Below are 20,596 nucleotides of genomic sequence, written 5' to 3'. Positions count from 1 at the left end.
TTTATGATTTTCCTGACAGAAATTGCCAGGTCGTTTTCTGGTCTTGGTGATGTTAGTTCAATACTGATGTCTTAAACTAACTGTCTGCAGCTACCAACTAAAAATCTGTAGTAGATTTTTTTCCATTATATAGTTAACTGTGAATGCAATTCTATATGCATCTGCTCAGCATATGTGTTGATATGCCAGGAAAAGATCACCAAATTTTACTTGTTTTGATTATTGATTTTTACACACCTGTAAATTATCTCTGGTCTTCTAGAAAATATTTTTTTTCAAAGTAAGTTCTAGCAAGATTTTTTTCTTAAAAAATATTTATTTTAAAAATTCAAAGGAATTTAAGAATTTAAAGTATTCTCTTTAAAATAAGATTGAAAAGCTTCTAAACAAACAACAACAAAGTTTGCACTTCTTTACTGCTTTCTCCAGTTTGAGAGTGCCGTAGTCATCCATGAAGTAAAAGCAAACCACCATTTTACTAACTTCCAAGAAGAGACAAGAAAGTTTTGTATCTTAAAATTCCTTCTCCTCACTGATATTTGAGTTGTCTTTACGAAAGTGAGTATATAATCTTCATTTTATGCATGAAACAGCTGAAATGACCTTCACAGAGTGATAGAGTCTTATGGAAGTAATAGTTGTACTTCTGGTAAGAACTTGAAGTCGTCTTCCCAGATAATTGTTCAAACACTTCATTCTTTTCCATCCAGCCTTTTTTTTTTTTTTTTATGCAGTTTTACCCAGGGAAAGCTGTTTACTACATTTATAGCAGACCCTCGTTCCACAAATCTTCTCTTTTTCTTAACACCACTCAAAATACAGTTCATGGACATGGAGTTAAATGTTTTCTTGAATTCTGTCCTCCTTTCTATTGCTCAAACCATTTTCAAACGTGCTACTTTTTTTTCCCCTCTATGTAGAGACCATCAAATTCTGGCAATTTCAGCTGTGCTTCACTTGGAAGTTTGATTTTTAGCTCTAAAAGTACTTGGAAGACCACACACAAAACTAAGATTGTTTCACATCCTTGCAAAACAAAGTCACAAAGTCTTGCTAGGCTGTTATTTAACCAGTAGGTCAACCAGTCACAGACAGCGTAGTAGATAATATACACCTAAGTACTTCCTTGGTAGAATTCATTGTATCATATTTATTCTTGTCCTTTGTAAAGCCTAAATATATATTTAAACAAACACAAAACCTTATCTGTGTGAGAGTAAAATGTTCCTCAAAGCAGCTGCTTTGTTTGTATTTCATCTGAGTAGTTATAAACTCCGTGTTTGGAGTTGGGTTTTTTTGTTTGCTTTTTTTTCCCTTTAAGTGCAAGGAACAATTAAGGTTGTAAACGCTGCTCTGTGATGCTTGGAATATAGGTGTGTGTGTGTGTATGTATGCGTATGTATAAATGTGTGTATATATAAAAACAGTTAACATTCCTAATTAACAAAAATACCATTAAAAGGCCATCATTCAAGAAACCTAATTATTCAAGAGCAAAGCAAGAAAAAACATGGAATCATTTTCTGTTACATATACAGTAAGTCAGCACACATTTATTGTTAGAAAATTGTTTTATTTTATGAAAGTATAATCTTAACTAGCTCATTATGTTGGATTTTTCTGGATGTTTTTAATACTGTGGTTTTGATGGCTAAATAGTTTTGTCAGTTTTGCTAAGAAGATGCAAGTTAAAATATTTACCAGCTGAATTGTAGCATTTTAAAATTAAAGTAATTGGGAATGCAACTCCCTAAAGATAGTATGTAATTTAGAAGAAAAAGCACTAATAATTATCATTATTTGTGAGTTTGCAGTGAGGCTGTTACTGTCATTTTTCTTCTTTTATTTTGGCTTTTGTGTTCGAATTGTGTATTTTAGACTTGATAGTGGAAAAAAAAAACATCATTTTGAGTAAGGATTAAGGATCTTGTTTTATAGTTAACTTCTGTTTGTGTTCTTGTCTTCCTTGCAAGCGTATAGCGGTCTTAACTGTTTGCTGTTTGCATCCTACCTTATTCATATTGATAAAATTTTTAGAAAGACCCAGAAGTTTTTTCCTTCTTCAGTTACTACCTTTGAAAACTAAATCTTTGATTTTAGCATGTGTGTCTAACTATGTATTTACCAGGACGGGAAAGTGTATGAACTGGAAACAAAGAGAAGTTTTGTTCAGTAGAAGGTCTCAATTCTGCAATGTAGCATGGTAGAAAGGCAGTTTTTAACTCCATGTTTAATTGTCTTGTACCAAATATTTAATTGATTCTAGTGCAGAGTCATTGTTTTCTTACTATATAATCAGTTGTTTTCGGAAGAGCACCAGATTACCCTCATTGCACTTCTTAAAGTCTTTCTTCTTCCCTTCTAAGGGAGATAGGAGGAAGAAAAAAATTTCTATTAGGTTTGTTAGTGCAATAGAAGTTTATTCTCTTTCTGACCAAAAAAGTGCTAGCTGCCAAAGGCAAGTTTTAGAAAGTGAAACAATATTTAACTGTGCAATAGGAAGTCCTATTTTGTGTTCAGATCCCATGGCATTTTTTTGGTTTGGTGTATAAGGTCAAGTAGACCACCAGACCTTGATCGTATTAGCCCAAAGCAAAAATTTTCTGCCTGATCTCCACAGATTGTTTAGCCTGCTGCATCCTGGAAGCACAGTAGTAGCCTGGAAGTACAGCTCCCTCTCTATTGGGAATGGAAGAAGGGAAGGGAAGCGTCCAAGAAATGTGGCTTCAGGGAAGCCTGAGGGTTTGATCTCATGTTTTTCCAGCAGATGAGCCTACTGGTGAACTTAGCATCCTCTGTCATGCTGTAGCTTATTGCTGTGAAGGCTACTGACCTGTTCTGCCCCCAAATGCTGCTCTAATTCCTGCCTGTGGTGTTTGGCTCCATTTAACTGAAGCTAACAAAAACCTACTGTCTAAGCTATCATAGCTCACTTCCAATAAAAGTGGTTAGACCCCAAGAGCAGAGGTACCCAAGCCCATCATCCTCCCTCTGGCGATGGTGCATACAGGATGCTTAGAGATTTCACCTCTGCCATATTACTCCTAGCACATCCACTGAGCTTTTGGCAGCCAGCGTTTGATAGACTTCCAGGACTGGAAATTGTATTTTACCATTGCGTTTAGTATCCCTAGATGAACCTTTCTTCTTTGCATTTGTTCATTTGTATTTTGAATGTTCTTATTATTTGTGCCAGTGAGTTCCACAGTCCAATTTTGCATTGCACCAGATTATATATACATACTTTTCTTTTGTTAGTTTTTAATCTGCTGTGTTATAACCATGTCGGTATTCTTTACTTTCGTTGGAGAAATAATGATTAGTCATTTCTTATATATTTTCTCCATGTTGCTCACAGTTGCATAGATATCTGTATTGTTCCCCCTCATTTATCTTTTTCCAGTCTGGGGACTCATGATTTGTCTGGTCCTTCATTGTACAGAAACCATGTCAGTGATTGTCCCCCTGCTTTGTACCTTTTCTAGTTCTTCTGTCTTTGTTTGTGGTGGGCTGACCAGAAGTGGTAGCTGTATTTAAAATGAAGTTGCATCATTTATATGGTGGTGTAATGACGTTTTCTGTTTTCTCTGTTCCTTCACAATTATTCCTGTCTTTCTCTTCACCTTTCTGACTGCCAATAAGCCAAGTGCCCGCAGAGAATTATCCGCAGTGACTCCAAGGTCTCTGTCCTGGCTGGACCAGAGCCAGTGTAGAGCCCGTTGTGTATGTATAGTTAGGGTTGTTTATCCCTGTGTGCACCACTTTACATTGTACCAACATTAAATATCCTTTCCCTTTTATTGTGCACTCAGAATTTGTAATACCCTTCTGCAGTTCTTTGCAGCTGGTTTTACTTTGACTATTTTATTTTAATTTTTTGTCAATAAACTTTGTCCCTGCACCATTCACTCCCTTATCTGGATCACTTTTACAAACAGCACAGCACAGATCCTTGTGGGACCCTGCTGGTAACCTTCCTCCATTGTGAAAAATGCCCGTGTGTTTGCACTGTTTCATCTCTTTTAATCAGCTGTGGGAAGTCATATAGGACTTTCGCTCTTAATCCTTGCCATCTCAGCTTCTGCCACAGCTTTGATGAGGGATCTTATAAACCTCCTTTTGGAAAGCAAGATTTCCTGAAAGCCAGCTCATCTTTCCCATGTCCTTGCTAGCTTGTTAGTGACCTCCAAGAGATTGGGGAGCAGGACTTCTCTCTACAAAACACAAGTTGATTCTTCACCAATATATTTCATATATGTATGTATATGCTCTAATCAATATTTGTATCTTAAATGGATCTGTCAGCTGTAGCAAACACATTGTGCAGTTCCCGAGGTCCTTGCCCTGGGGGAGTTTCCTCAAGGTGGTTTGGCCAGCATGTCTGAGGGGCAGCCAGTGGGGCCATGGAGAGCAGCAAGCACCGGGGAGCCGGCCTCCTCTCCAGCTGCTTCAGCCACGGGCAGAGAACCAAGTCCCAGGAAAGCCCTTTCCCCCCAGATATTTAAACTATGTGAAACACTGCTATTCCACTCTTGTTTTCCCCCTTTTAATTCTAATAACAAAAAGACAGAAGGTTTGAAGAGGTGAGCCTCGGTGTGCCCAGATACGCATTCTCATTTTCTTCGCTTCCTGTTGACGCAGGTGTAGGGGCTATTTTGAGATGATGCTCAAAGGAGAGTGAATTGTATTCTTAGTTTGGAAAACTAACCATAGCTGCTTCAAGTATAGAAAATTAAACCTCTTTTCAGGCACCATGTGGGTTTTATTTCCTTCATCTTCATTTCCTCCTGCGTTTCATTGACAGAACATCATGGTTTGTTTTCAAACTGCGGTTCCTTAAGTACTCAACTGTTCTTGCATTTAGAAGTGGCCTCATATATACATGTCATAATATACTTGTCAGTAGTGTAATGTGGCATCAAAAATCAGATGCTTAATAAAAGAAGAAAGGTCTTTAAGGAATAAAACATTCCTTAAAAAGAAGACACTTAGTAAAGTAGAATTTATGGGACAGTTGGACTCTTCAAGAAAATAACCATAAATACTTTACCACATGAAGATTATTATTGTTTTCACCTTTATATGCAAGGAAAAAAAAAGGAGAAGAAAAAAAAAGAAAAGCAAGATCATTGCTTTAGAATGGGATTGTCAGTACAGTCTGGAGAAGTTCTTGGGAAGGTCTGTTCTCACTGTCTCATAATATAAAACTAGATCAGCATTTAATGGAAAAAAACGCTCATTCAAAAGCAATAAACGGGGAATAATTATTTCATTCAGTGCTGCTTCAGATTGTGGCACATGGAAGTCTTCAGGAATTTCTTGAGAGTCCAGAGCGGTGGTGGAGCACAAGAGCTGTCAGTAGTGCTGAGAATTTTAGAAGAGATTTTCCCTCTGCATCAGAGCTTAAGGTCAACCCAAATATTAAGAATCATTTGGGGCAATAAAATGCTAAAATAAATATAGACAAGGAATATGAAACAGTTTGTCCTTATCACATTAGACAGGGTGAGGAAAAAACTTCTTATAAACACCATGCTTCTGCAGTGTTTGTACCTCCAGGAAATATAAATGTCAATCAGTTGCACTGAGAAGGAAAATAACCAGCTATGTGAATATCCATATGTTCTCTACAAGCCAGAGCCAGCTTTTCAGGACAAAACATTCATAGATACACATAGAGGATGCACTGCTCAGCTGTTGTATGTCTGGCTCATTCTCCTAAGGCTGTTTTCCAGGAGGAAATCCTGCCCTTCTTTTCCAGTTAGGCAAGTGCAGCATCTCCCCTTTGTACCCTTAAGGATGGAACAGGACTGCAAACTATAATTAAAATCACTGCAAGCTGTGGTTACTTGGTTTACTGTATCCTTCTAATCAAGAGATGGAGTTACCATGTCTCAGGCAGAAGTCAGTTCTGAGCAGTCTGAAATATAAAAACAAATAAGAACTCTGTAAACTGCACCAACATTATAGGAGATTATTTAGGCTTGTCTGCACATACGATACAGGCTTGCAAGAAACAAGAAAATAGAATATCTGGGATTTCCCACCTCGCACCATGGGTATATGTTTTTTTCCTCACAGCAGCCTGAGCTTAGGGAAGAGAACAGTTTTGGCCTGGACACTAAATTTTCGTGACATTGCTAAAGAGGCTATCAGAGCAGATCCGCCTGCATCCTATGAGCCAGTTCAGGAGATCGCTGTTGGTCCCCAGCAGCTTAATTCTTGCTGTGTTTTGTACTGAAAGCCTTTGATGCTTGTACCAACATAGCTGCAGTGAATTAAGGAACATGTAACAGGGGAGAAATTTTACCAGCTCGTTCTGTGTCACTGTCCTGGTTCCAGTTAGGACAGAGTTAAGTAGCTCATAGTAGCTGGTAGGGTGCTATGTTTTGGATTAGGATGAGAAGAGCGCTGATAACATGCTGATGTTTTAATTGTTGCAGAGCAGTGTTTACACCAGGCCAAGGACTTTTCGGCTTCTTGCTCTGTCCTGCCAGCGAGCAGGCTGGGGGTGCAGCAGGAGCTGGGAGGGGACAGACCCAGGACAGCTGACCCAAACTGGCCAAAGGGGTATTCCATACCATCTGACGTCATGCTAAACAATATATAGGGGTGGCTGGCCGGGGTGGGGGGGCCGGCTGCTCGGGAATAGGCTGGGCATCGGTCAGCGGGTGGTGAGCAATTGCATTGTGCATCACTTGTTTTCTTACACATTATTATTGTTAATACTATTACCATTATCACTATTATTATTATTATTGTTATTATTATTTTCCTGTCTTAATAAACCGTCTTTATCTCAACTCACAGGCTTCACTTTCCCGTTTCTCTCCCCCCATCCCAGAGAGGGAGGGGGGAGGGTGAGCGAACGGCTGTGTGGTGTTTAGCTGCCAGCCGGGTTAAACCACAACAGTCACCTCAGTGACTGAAGCATCAGACATACCTCACGTTCCTCCCAGTTCCCTTTCACGCTGCATCACACCTCCTCTGTGTGAATGACACTATCGCTGTGTGCCCTCGTAGTGGTGGAGGTAAGCAGAGGGTAACTGAATCGATGACTTTAACCAATTGTCTTTGCGGTGCAATGCAGGTTCTGGGTTGACCAATGTTAAAACAGAAGAGATATCTGAAGTCAAGATGGATGCAGAGTTCCGACATGACTCAGGATATGAAGTGCATCATCAAAAGCTGGTGAGTGAACAAATGGTTGTTTCTGCATGTGTGTTTTGATTATATCCTGAATGTGTGGGTCAAATATGGCCATGTTTCCCCTGAGTGATGTGGATGCTGAAATTGCCAACAGAAAGGTTCCATGTGAACAGATGATGATTCTTCTGGTTCTCTCTTAAATGGAAGTAAAGCTGGAATAATTTCAGCAGAGAAGATAGAAAGCCATTAAGTCTCACGTGAGAGGAAATTCTGGCCGTTTCTACCCTTGCACTGCCATGTGGTCAGATGTGGTCATTTGGGCAACACCTGTCCCACTGTCTTTCTGTCACCGTCACATAACTAAAGAGAAGAGAAAGGAAAATGCTAAATAAGTTAAAACAAACAAAGAAAAACTCATGGAAACGCAGCATGGTGCAGCAAGAACTAGTGTAACACCATTTCAGGAATAGATTCTTTTTCTGTCAAAACAGATGGAGGTGGTGCATGAAGGAGCTGAACTCCATGGAGCATAACCTCTGGCAAGATCCTGTGCTTTGGCATAAGAGGATACTGGCCTTAGTTTTGTCTATCTGTGTGTTTTGTTCTGTAAGGTATATTAAATTATTAACAGATTAAGGGCAAATAGGAGCAAAATACTGTTCCTCCTTTGAACTGTGTTTCTTATGAACACAAAAATAACAACCAAAAGCAATGGAAGTAGGAATAAGCATCAGTTTCTTAATAAGTAATGAAGAACCCATACAGCAGCATTAGCTGTAAACCTTTTCTGCCTTCTCTTTTGTAAAGGTATATTACATGATGAGATTTCAGTTCTGTGACTTTCTATATCCTGATATTAAACTTGAAAGCTTTTTTTCTTAATATATTCTTAAAGCTAACTAGTGCTGAAAATTAAAATTAACATGGGACTTAAATTTGCATTTGAACTAGGCAATCACTGTGTGAAAAGATATTCTGCCATCTCTTTGATGCTGAGAACTGAGAATTCCCAGTTTGATGAGCTAATCCAAAATGCATTAGCACTAATTTGGGAAATTCTGACATGCTTAGCTCAGATGAGTTAAACACCCTGGTGGAGTAAACCCATGCAAGTTTACTGAAGGGAAGGAACTTGCAGAAATGCATTTTTAGCCACTTGCTCGTTAGTTATCGATCCCGTGTCACACGCACTTCCCCGCGGCGACCTTCAGCATTTAAGTGGTTTGATGCAGGCACTTTGGAGCTGCCAACTGCCCTTCCTGTGGTAGCTGATGGGGAGTGCATTGTAATCCATGCACCCGGGCAATCCACATCATGCTTAAAGTGGGACCTTTCAAGCTTTTTGAAGCATTTAATGCCGTGCTTCTTACCGATAGCCACAACCATTATTTAAAAATCAGCAAGCTGTCCTCTCGGTTATCTGTTCAATTGAGACTGAGCAAGGAGTCCAGTATTGTTGAGAAAGTCCTGTAATGATGCCTTACAGGGCGTTGCTTGTTTACTGCGTGCCATATCCTAGCTGATGCCCTTCTCCATTAACTTTAATTCAAAAGCAGTAAGCAGAAAATACTTTCATCTGTGTTTTCTTCTGTGCCCTGGAAAGATTTACTGAAGCAGTCTCCTTAGGATATTGCTTTGAATTCAGCTGTGCATTGCATTTTACATGGAAACTATTGAATTGGTCTGAAATTGTAGTTCTCTTCTTTGTGGGTGCTCACGTTTTAGCTGTATATTAAGTTGATTTTCATGACTCAAAATGCTTAAGGCCTTCCTCTGTTGCACATATATATTAGCTGGGGCATTTCACAGGGCTCTGAAATAGTGTGGTAAGACTTTCATTCCTCCGCAGGTAAAATTGAGAGAAGAAATTATTACTTCACATGAGCTTATGCCAACACTGTCCATTGTGTGTACTTTGCAGTGAATTCTTAACTTTGCTTAAATGTATTTCTTGCTTACAACTAGGAACAATATAAATATTTATACTGCGTGTTTTAATACCTCTCCAAGGAAGATTGTGTTTCTTAAAGACTGCAAATGTTATACAGCTCATTATAATTCTCAGCTGGTTTCCTGCTTCCCTCTGCATTTTTGTTAAATGCTTGTCAAAGTATTTAGTCTTTCAGAGTGAGATAGTCTTACAATTCTGTGAATGTAATTTATTCTCTAATCCTTTTTGCCTATTTTGGTTAAAAATAATAATAATAAAAGCCTAATATTGACAAGCAGACAAAAGGCTTGTAAAACATTCATGAATGTAAAATAAAGCGGTATATACAAAGGGGGACAGTGAAAACAATTGTTCACATTTCATATCTGGTCCCGTTGCTAAAAGCCAGTCTTACTGAATGCATAGTAAAGCTTCTTGCTGTTTGCTGATTTGCCTTATCAGTACTTATGATTTAAGTGGATCTTCTCTGTTTTTCACACATGAGTCTCACATGAGTACTGTCACCATGCAGGTATAGCTCATTCTCCCTTTGCCCTGCAAAATCGCAGTGCATCCCTTTTTGGTCACTTAGATCAGCATGCTCTCATTTGGACTCTCATTTCTTTGGTGTGAGAATTTACTCCTTGCTGGTTGTGTGCAAGTTTCACTGTTACCCTGAAGGTCTTCACTACTCCTGTATTGAAATACATCAGATGTAGTCCAAACAAGCTGAACAGATGCAGATTTAGGAGAATTTTGATGATTCACATTTGAAATATAAAGACAACTGTATGCTCCCTGGTTACTTCTATACCAGAATATCAGTCATTTTGCAGTTACCTTGATTCACTCACCAAAAAAAAAAAAAAGCCACTACTCTCACACTTCTTTTGTCTCTAAGTCCCATGTAAACCAGAGACATGGGGATGAGTTTTCCCCTTAGCCACAGCACTGCTACACCAAAGGCAAAACAAATTTCTGAAATTCCTCATCTCCATCTGTGAGAACTTTGTGATACAACAATCCAGGTTTGATTAATTAGAATGACATATACAGTACTGTTTAATTACTGATACTTCGCTAGGCTTTGTATTGCTGTGGCAGCTGGATGAGTTAACAAAATACTCAGTTTTTTATTAGCCACCATCCTTTATTTTTCTTTGTAGGTGTTCTTTGCTGAAGATGTGGGTTCAAATAAAGGTGCCATCATTGGACTAATGGTGGGAGGTGTTGTCATAGCAACAGTGATTGTCATTACTTTGGTGATGCTGAAGAAGAAGCAGTACACATCTATTCATCACGGGGTTGTGGAGGTAAGAAAAGACTACCAAGCACAAATGGTGTCATGTGCAGCAGTCAACACACCGCTCCATAAACATATTTACAAACAAAGAAACCACTGTTTTGGCTAGCCTTATGTTCAGAGTCTGAGAGGTTGCATCTAGCTGAGTGGAATTAAATTGCCTCATTTTGTAAATTCAGACACAATATAAACCATGCTAAGTTGGAGGCAAAACCACAAAAATCTGTTCTGGAACCATCTCAGACCAATCACTTCATAATGTAAAAGTTCATTTTATAGGAAATTTTACAGCAGCAAATGAGCAGATACTGCACAAGAGGAAAAATCTGTTTTTACTGTTGGTGGGAGTTCTCACACACACAGTTTTTTTAATTTACTTTGCAAATAAATGTTTGAGGCAGGTCTTCTGTGGATTGTGTTGTATACTTCAAGGATTTTCCCTATACAGATACTTTATTACTTTTTGTTCTCTAAACAAGATTTAACGTTGCCACCAACAGCTTTTGATTTATGGTTAATGTAAAACTCATAAATTTGAAAAACACAAATAAAATATAAGACTCTTATATGGGATTTGCAAGATGAAAACCCCTGTCTCCTCCCAATCTACCAAGTAAATTTGTGGTCAATTTACAGTAATTTAAAATACCTCACCTGTTGCTTGGTTTTAGGACAGGATCTCTATACATAGAAAAACTTAAATGATGAGAACTGGAAGAGGAGTTCATGTAACATTTTATCCCTTATGTATTGATACCTATTTTCCCGTGTGAGTTTCTGGTTTGCAGGTAGTACTTGCATTAGCCAGCACCTGAGACATTTATGCTTTTATCTTCCAAAGCTGGTATTCTAAATTTTTGATTGAAACCAAGTCTTATTCAAGTCCATAATTACGTTGGTTTCACCCTGAGTCAAGTGAACTTTGCATTGGTCTTCCTGGATACATACATGCTTCATAATGCATGTATTCCATTGTCTGGGGCAATTAAGGGTCTTAAAAATGTTTGAGTAAGCCTTTGTGGTAAGCCTCTGTTTGCACGTTCCTGTGACCTTGCTGTGGTTGCCTACATGGTTTGAAACCTTCTAAAGAGACATGGTCAGAAGAGCAGCGATGGCTTGGGGTGAGATTTGAGCACACAGCAAGCCATGCAGAATTTTAGACCTCATTGCAGAAAATAGCAAGCAAGAATCTCAGCTTTAACTTTCCATCTGAGAACTTCCAGCCCATTTTGTAGAAAATTCAAACGGGTTTTAATTCTAAACTACCAAGTTGATTGCTGCTGTCAGTGGTTGTATGTCAGCTGAGGTGGGAGGTCAAAGTCAGTGTGCTTTCCTGCCAAAATGGCTTTCCTGGGGGCTCTACACAGAGCTGAACAGAGCTTGCTCACACCAAGCTGCCACCCAGAGGTGGTGGAAGGGAGCTCCTTGCTGTGCACTGGGGTCACCTCACCCTCCTTTGAGTTTAGTGACAGCAGGAATAGGTCAGGAGGATCCTTAGGCCAAAGCCCCAAATCAGACATTGAATGTGGACATACCATTATTGCAGTATGACCTTAAAATTTCAGGTAGGTTTCATCTGATGGAGTGACGTGGTGAAAATAATCATAGATTCTTATGAGCTTTTTTCACTGACAGTGAACTTGGAAATGCTGGACTAGAAATAACATGCCCAAGGTGAACAAGTAATTCACGTCAAAATGACAGCATCACTTAGGGAATCTACCAAGAATATTAGTTGATACATAGTACCACACCATAGATGGTGTTTCCTTGTAGATTTGCTGCACTGTGATTCACATCAGTAGGTAGGACTGATTCTTCATTCTGCCAGACCTGCTCTGTGCAGGTCTTGGCAGACTGCATAGCTTCACTGTCTCGCCTGCAAGAAAGGCATAACATCTGTTTTTGTCGTAGGTTGTTGTAGAAAATTTTCTAGCATGCACTTAGAGAAAAACAGAAAACATAACAAGCACCCAAAGACCCATTTTAAATAGATGTTTAATATTAAAATGTCCTCAAAATTAAGCTGTTCCATTTTAGAGGGGATTAATTTGTCTTTAATGTGCCATGCACAAAAAGCACAAAGGAGCAAAAACACTTGATGTAAAAATAACTGTACATGAGTTCTAGGTTGGCTGAGTATGTTTTAACAAATCTAGCAACCTGTTTGTTGCATGTCAGAAGTTACTGTGAGAATTTAAGTCTGTGATAATGAATGCAAAATTACAAAACAGGTCCTGTTCCACTTATATTCTTATCTTCCAAAAAGTCAAGTCTGACTAATACTTGTTCTCATTTCCCTATGATTTCTTTAACAAGAGTCATTACTGAAAATCCTGTTAGCCTTTTTTGAAGTCCTAAGGTGGAACACACTTGTCCTATTTTGAAAAGGCGTCATAATAATCTTCTCCAAGTCTGACAATATAAATGTTTCAAAGTGGTTCAGCCTCCCCAGGAAATGGACTGCCACAGTTAAGTAAATAAATGACTGAGTGGTTGAAAATTACTTACTATATGTGCACGTATGAGCTCCAGCAGACATTTTCAAGATGGCTTTTGCTGGTGCCCCCACCCCAGCTGTCTGCAGGAGATTGCTTCCTCCATAATAGCAGGTGGAAAAAGGAGAAGGTCTCACCTCCTGTGCTCCAGACTGCAGCCAACTGTCTCAGCTCACCCTCTCGTTTTTGAAGCTCATTTGTTGTCTGTCACGGAGGCAGCACCTCCAGCAGCAGCAGCTTGTGGGGAGAGGCAGCGATGGAGGGCTCACAGCAGCAGCACAGAAGCCACTAAAATTGTCATAGTGTTCTCCAAAGCCCATCTCTCAAAGTCCAATCTGCAGGTGTGCGTTAGGCAGCGTCCATTTACCAGCATTTAAACAACGATGTTGTGTTTGTTGCATCTCTGAGAGCTGCCAGCACATCCTGTCCGGGATTTTGATCTGTCCTGTGTGTGTAGAGAGAGGCAGCATCTGAATTTAGCTGCAGTATTGCCATCTTCCTGACTCCACACTAGGATTTTCTGTGTGAAAGATTTATAGGCTGAGCAGAAGGAGATAGATGGACAGTCTTAAAAGAGGTTATCTACCTGACCAAGCTGTTTTCTCAAAAGAGATCACACTGCAGAAAAGAGAAGTGTCTAGGCTGCTTCTCTGCAGCGTGGAAGTACCCACACCTCTTAAATGCTGTGTTCAACTCCTGCCACCTCCATAATGGGTGCAAAAAGCTTCTTGAAATGGTAAAGGGCTTCAGTGATTTACTGACAAGGAGATAGCCGAGTTAAAGGCATGTAGTTTGACAGAGCAATACTTAGGACAAAGGTTGTAGGAAAAGAGGAACAGTTTGGCACAGTCGGAATGGGTATAAGCGAGTGGAAGAGAAGACATGCAGGATGAGCAGTAGTGCACGTACGTTGGCAGCGAGATGGATTAGCCTGTGGCAGTCAGCTGCAGGAAAGAGAGGAAGTGCTACAATCCAGTCATTTTAAAGGCTAAATGGGAAATTAAAAAAAGGATAAGACTGCAACTGGAAGCCTCAATAAATCCCTTTCATCTAAAAATGCCATATTTCAGAGGTTATTGGACTTCCACTGTGAACCAGTTTATCAAAGCGCAGCTTTTTGATACATAATATTGTGCAAGGACGTTAAAAATTCAGTCTGATTTCTACCATCCTTCTTCTGTTCCGTTCCCACAAGCAGGTTATGCTGTGTGCTTATCATATCTTCTAGTCCTGAATAAGAAGTGATGAGTGGGAGGCTTAAGCTAAACCAGGTTACAGAGTTCAGCACAGTGTTGTTTGGAGCTTAAATAGGAAGAAGTGCAGCACAGGTTCTGGCATACCCCTCCTTTGCATCCCGTCCTAGTGGGATGAGCCTCCCAAGAGAAAAATCCTCTCAGGCATGTATTGATACACGGTGATGTATCCCCATTTTCTCAGCCCCAGTGCTTCACATTACGCTACTTTTATGCTAGAAGAGAACCTTGCGGGGTTAGCTGTGAACTCTGAGGCTGTCACTTCTCGATGTGGACAAGCACCAGATAATCCTGTAGCACAGCGTTACTGCGTGCAAGAACCACAGCTGGCCTGATGTCACAGCAGCCCAATCGAGAGTAAAAGGAAGGGTGGCTTTTCCCGTGCGTCTGCATTGTATTCTTAGTTTCTGTAAGCACTAAAAAGGGCTACTGGAACACTTGCAATTTCCCCTGCTTTGTTCTTCTGTTTCCTTCACAGCCGCATTAGTGACAACAGCAGTGGCAGCAGATGGCACGCGGTGACATTGTCACAATGGAAATAGTTAACACTGTTAAATTTGCATGGTCCTCAGGGCACAGATTAGGCCTTTTATGTGTTTGTACAAGAATATTAGACCCTGCTGCTGTTACAGTGATGAAACGTTCACTTGAAAACAAGTGGTCTGCAGCAAGGTGATAGCATCAGCAAATTGCCAGAGACTGACTCGCTGCACATGGGTGTGGGCAGTGTAAAAAGTTGGTAACCCGCGGAGAAAGGACGTGTAACACAGCAGGACGTGCCCAAGCACCTGGAGAAGGAGAAGCTCGCAGAGACGAGTGCTGTGAGCTGTAGCAGGTCTGTCACCGCCTCGCACCCGCGCTCCCGTCTGCCCTCTCTGGGCTCCCCGGGGAAGGGAGGCTACAAGGGACAACGTGAGCAGCAGGCACAGACATGGCTCCAAAATGCGAGCGCTGCTCAGCCAGTGCTTGTACACAAGTGTCCTGGGGACTTGCTTGTGGAGGTTGGAGAGGAGACGGGCTGTGAAATCCCCAGGGGTTCTCCCGTCCTCGATGGATTGAAATGATTGCTGACAGCCAGGCTGAGCGCTTGGCGCTCGCATGGGCAGGCCAAGGGAAACTTGCATTATTCTGTCCATAGAAAACAAAAAGTGTCTTCTGTCACTTCTAGAGAGGGAGAGAGGCAGGGAAAAAAGAACACAAATTTTTTTACCCCAAATTTCTAGCATAAGAGAAATCTGGAAAGAACAGTTTAAAACAAGAGCGCCATCTCTCTAACCAGTATCTCACTGCCTGAGACCATGCTGCAGGAGGCGAAGAAATTGATGTATTTTGAGTTTGTTGCATAAGGAAATTACTTCATGCAAATCCAAAAACAAACAAACAAACAACAACAAAAAATAAACACCTTCGAATAACAGTGTTTTAAGAGCAAAAAGGCCAGGTCATATTGCAGAATTGGAAACACAGGAAGCCCTGTGTCAGTTCAGCCCAGTGACCTTTCCTACCTGTCATCCTGTTTCCTACTGGCCCAAAATAAGGGCTTGCTGGAAAGCTTGGGACTTCCAGCTATGGAGAGTTTTGCACTAGCTTGCAAGTGAAAACAGTATGTGACCCTTAAAGTTGAGTATTTCACAAAAATGTGTAATTTTTGCATCAGAAAGAGATTTGATTGAAAATACAATGCTGATTGGGGGTGCAATTCGGGCATTGGAACATGAGTGAGATTTAGAAGATAGGAAAAGGGATCAGATTCAGGGTTAGCAGTTGATCTGAGCAGTCAAATATACTTGCCACACACAGAAGCATTTCTTCTTTTAAGTAATAAGTAAAAGACCATCAAGACAGAAAATGGCTCTGAGAGGAGCCATTTTCTGGTGTTACTGCAGGGAAGGTGGTGCGGTAGTATAACATACCACAATAAAGGAACGCCCAGAAAAATAAGTTGAGCAGCTTGCATTTGTCCCAAGCGTGGAAGAACACACCTTTCATCTTTCTCCAGAGTATCAGGTAACAACTTATAGATGGCCATACTCTGCCCTCACTAAGTTGAGTTATCTCCAGTATTGTAGATTTTAAATGAGTATCAAATAAAAATACTTTTCCTTTACTTTTTTTATTAAATGGCTAGAGTAAGCTTACCTGCTATGTAAGACTTCTTGAGAGAATACATTTTCCATTATCCAAAAGGTTATTTTTATGCAAAAATTTAATGGCTATTTTTCCTAAAGGTCAGTACTTACAGAAATCCACAGGAAAAGGTTCATACTCAGTACTTTAGTCTAGAGTCTTAGGCACCTTCTCAATGTTAAATTCTTGACAGTGCAAAATTCAGTTTTTATCTTCTGTTTTAAGAGCTGTCAAACATTGGAGATAAGAGAGCAAGTAAAACAGCTTACAAGCAGACTTTCTTAGCTGTGTTTTAATAGATGGTTAGCAAGATAGCCAGGATATGGTAGGTTTTGAATACACAACAGCTACTGAGTTCATACAGAAGAGGCAGAATACCTAATTAGTATTTAGAGTCAGTTGTCTCCCGCTCTAATTTGATGGAGTTTTATATTACTGAAATATTCAGTGAAGAAAGGAAATAATTTGTGGAGCTGCAAGTACTAAATGGAGAAGTCTTGACTGAGCTTTCTTTATGCCCATCTTCCAAGTAATCAAGAAAGGTCAATTTTTGGTATGTAGAAATATTTAAACAGTGTAGACATGGCGAGGTTTTTGTCACTAAACTTAACTAAATACAACCTTGAAGCCAGAGAAGTTCAGTTTCAGTGAGTGCATGGGGTGATTGTCTCGCTTTCTGCCTGGCTGCTCTGGCTACTCTTTTCTTTTGCACCCTCATTTTATTTTCGCCAGTTATTTTTTAATGGTCTTGAGACCACAGCACTTGCAACTGATCTGAGAGTACAGTATAGACAGAACGCATCCTCAAACCACTTAGTTCAGCTTCTTCTATTATTTCATCAGCTTTTTCTTTTCTTTAGAGATCCAGTTCATTCCTAGTATGGATGCTTTATGTATCCTAGGAGAAAAAATGTAATAACTAGCTAGGGGACTAGCAGGGAGATGCAAACCATATCTCCTTTTTTAATTTGCAGCATAACATGTTTCCTGAACCAGACAACAAAATCCAAAGGTGGTGTTGCTGAGTTTGGTCAGCTACTTCTGAAGTCCTAGCAAAAATTCAGGTTGCAGACTAGTTCCTGTTGCCTTATCTTTTGCTGGGTATTACTGTATCCAAAAAGTGAAGCATGACTGTCCAAGCTAGAAGGGACGTCTCTTGCAAGTTGCTCTTTAAAGCTATTGCATTTTAGAGGATGCTTTCTGCCTGAATGCATACGGGGGTACAAAGTATGCTTGATGGCCTAGTGAGGAAGCATGAGATATGCTGTGAATTAAGCAAAAATCTGAGCCTGGTTTCTCCTTCTCATGACAGGTGGATGCTGCAGTGACACCAGAGGAGCGCCACCTTTCCAAGATGCAGCAAAATGGCTACGAAAACCCCACCTACAAGTTCTTTGAACAGATGCAGAATTAGGACACCACAGCAGCCTCATGAGTTGGACAGCAGAATGATTGCTTCACTGCCCATTGGTGTTCAGTTATAGAATAACGTGGAAAGAAACAAAAACACTCTGTTTTATTATTTACTCATTATCGCCTTTTGACAGCTGTGCTGTAACACAAGTAGATGCCTGAACTTGAATTAATAAAATCAGTAATGTATTTTCTCTCTCTTTCTCTTTACATTTCAGTCTTTACACTACATTATTAATGAATGTTTTTTGTGTACTGTAAAGAGTTTAGCTGTATTTAACTAGTGCATGGATAGATTCTCTTTCCCAATTATTTATCATGTAGCTCCTTAGCCAGTTGTATATTATTCTTGTGATTTGTGACAAAAATTAAGTCCTAATTGAAATATGCTTTAAGAATTGATGGGGGATGCTTTCGGTGTCTGTGGGGTTTAGCTGCTTCTCTTTGCTGAGCGTTTTTTTCTCACTATGCATTTTAAAGTAAAACAACATTTTTTAAAAAGTATTCCAGATGAGTTATTGAAATTCTTTTCCTCTGCAGTTGCATTTTATTGTACAGATTGTTGCTCCTGCTGTATTAGTGACGTAGAAATCATGGGAATACACATTTGTTTCTTTGTGCCTGTTTTATGTGCACACTTTAGGCATTGAAAGGTAAACCTTATTTTCTTTTCCATGTATCTTTTTTGGATCTTAAAAAATATTAAAAAGAATCCCTGTTAATTGTGAGCACTTCTGGGGGGGGGAAAAGTGCCTGCTGGTCGAAAATTAACAGGGATCCTCTGCAGGATGATTGTACAGAACCATTGCTTATGAATTGATAGCTTTCTACACTGTGTTACATAAATAAATTAAGAAAAAAAAAAACTTTTGGGCAAGAGTTTTCTTTGGAAGGCAGAATGCAAAGATTTTGAAAGCTACTTAAACTGGGAACATCGTGTATTCACCCCAGGAGAGGGATGGAAAGGGATTTTCCTATGAGGATGGTGGCAGTCACTCCAACCAGAGCAGGAGGAAAATGGCAGTGAGACGTGGTGGGATAGAGGGGCACTGACAGTGTGCAGGAACCCATGCTGCAGAGCCCACTCGCCAGGAGAGGTGGTTGAATAGACCTGGTGAGCTCCAAGGTGGCCTCTGTACCCAGCTCATGGTGAGAACCCCTCAGGCTGAGCTTGGGGGTGGTGCTGGAAGTTGAGCTGTGGTGTAAAACCGCAGGTACCTATTACATGAACAAGAAAAAGGTGACTTTTGTTTCTCTCCAGCAACTGGGTTAAATGAGGACTGAAGAAACAGATAAAAGTAGACTAATGACAGCAAGATACATCTAATGAAAGCCACTAGGTAACTCATTTTGTCTGCAGGCCACAGCAGCCTCTTCTCCAGCATCACCTGTGACGTTTGCCCCCACAGTGAGAAGCGTGGCAGCAGTGGGGCTGCACAGCTCAGGTGAGTGGGTGAGTCACTGCAGACCTCATTAAGACTGACACAATTTCCAACCCTGTGGAGCTAACTTGTCCCTCATCCACGTCCGTGACCTTCCACAGAGCCTTGCTGGTTCAGCTGATCCACCTGCTGGCCCGGGACACGGCTGTGCTGGCCGCCTGGCCAGGAGGGGTGTTCGTTCAGCGAGGGACAGCCCAGGCAGGTGTTTCATAAGCCACCTGCTAGGATGCAGGAAGAACGGGCACTTGCTGCTCTGCGCTGGCAGCAGAGCTACCTGTTGTGCATCACCAAACAGGGGTGTTATTCCCTTTGCTCTCCCATCCCACTGTACTGAGGGAATTCATTGCAAGGGATCAGGGCTATGGGAATGGTTGGTGTTATTTCGAGACCCTTTGGTACCAGGATTTGATAAAGAATTTGCAGATGTCCTTTGTTTCACAAATATTTAGAGTTAATCTCCTATCTGCTATTGTAGATCTTGTTATATAGGTCACACGTACCCCTGGAAAGAAATACTTAAGACTGTCTTCTGTGCGCTGGTCCAGTATCGTAGGAAAAGATTCCACTTCAGGGGGAAGGCAGGATATAATTCAATTTAGTGCAGTCTCATTAAAGAAGCATTATCAAAATTCCTTTTAGGAGAAGCTAGAGTAATCCCTAAGATATAGAGGGCCACCAGCCTTTAGAGCAAATCCCATTTATAATAGCATAATACCATGCAATCCTAGTTATAGAAAAATGCAATTTCTTTGAACAGTAATTGCCAGACAGTGAATTTGATGGTGTGGGGTTATTTGTCCAGTGAGACTTCAGTGCTGCTCTTTCCACTCGTGGATCAACTTTTAATTAATCACGGTTTTACTGCACTGATCAATCAATCAGTTTTTACAATTCTCTCCATATATGCACACTCTTGAAAGAAAGGCAATAAAGGCACACCTTGACACACGTAAAGCATAGGAAGCAAAGAAAGTTCCTGAAACTTGAAGACTAACACTCCTGCAGTTGCTGCAAGCCCAAAAGCAATTTATCACAGTTCCCAGGTAATAGCAGCAGCCTTCTTTCTGCCTGTCTCTAGCCATGCAAGCTCCTTATTGTGGAAAGATTATATTAGAAGTGAATAAAAACAGTTTGACAGGCTCATAAAGCAGAAAAGCTGACAGAGAGAGGTAGCTGAGCACCTCACTTTCTTGTGCAGGATGGATTGGGTATCAGCTGCTCCAGCAATAACTAAGCAGGTCATTTGCTTGCAGCTATGGGCTGGAAACAAAATTCCACTCCCCAGACGTAAGGAAATTATTCTTGGGGAAAAAATAAACAAAATAAGAATATCCCTGGCTGTTGAGCTGATACATTTGACAGAACCAGGCTATGGAGCACTCACAGGTGTGGTTTGATCAGCAGAGCTGGGGCAGAGGGTCCCAGCTATGAGGTGGTCTAGGAAAAACAAACCTAGAGCCGGTGTTGCTCTTATAGAGAAC

General features: G+C 40.5%; 1 protein-coding gene across 4 annotated transcripts in view; it reads left to right on the top strand.

Annotated features, from left to right (window-relative positions):
• The window catches only part of APP (amyloid beta precursor protein), a 232,371-nt gene extending 214,197 nt beyond the window's left edge, over positions 1-18,174 (top strand). For all 4 annotated transcript variants that reach the window (XM_083841460.1, XM_083841459.1, XM_083841458.1 and 1 more), the window contains 3 exons: positions 7,091-7,191; positions 10,246-10,392; positions 17,573-18,174. In XM_083841460.1, the coding sequence (XP_083697586.1) occupies positions 7,091-7,191; positions 10,246-10,392; positions 17,573-17,674 (350 nt within the window). In that variant the 3' untranslated portion in view covers positions 17,675-18,174. The remainder of the gene's footprint in view (positions 1-7,090; positions 7,192-10,245; positions 10,393-17,572) is intronic.
• Positions 18,175-20,596: the final 2,422 nt, after the last annotated feature.

Source organism: Anser anser, assembly GCF_964211835.1.
Source record: "Anser anser genome assembly, chromosome: 1".
Lineage (NCBI taxonomy): Eukaryota > Metazoa > Chordata > Aves > Anseriformes > Anatidae > Anser > Anser anser.
This window is presented reverse-complemented; position numbering and strand designations above follow the sequence as displayed.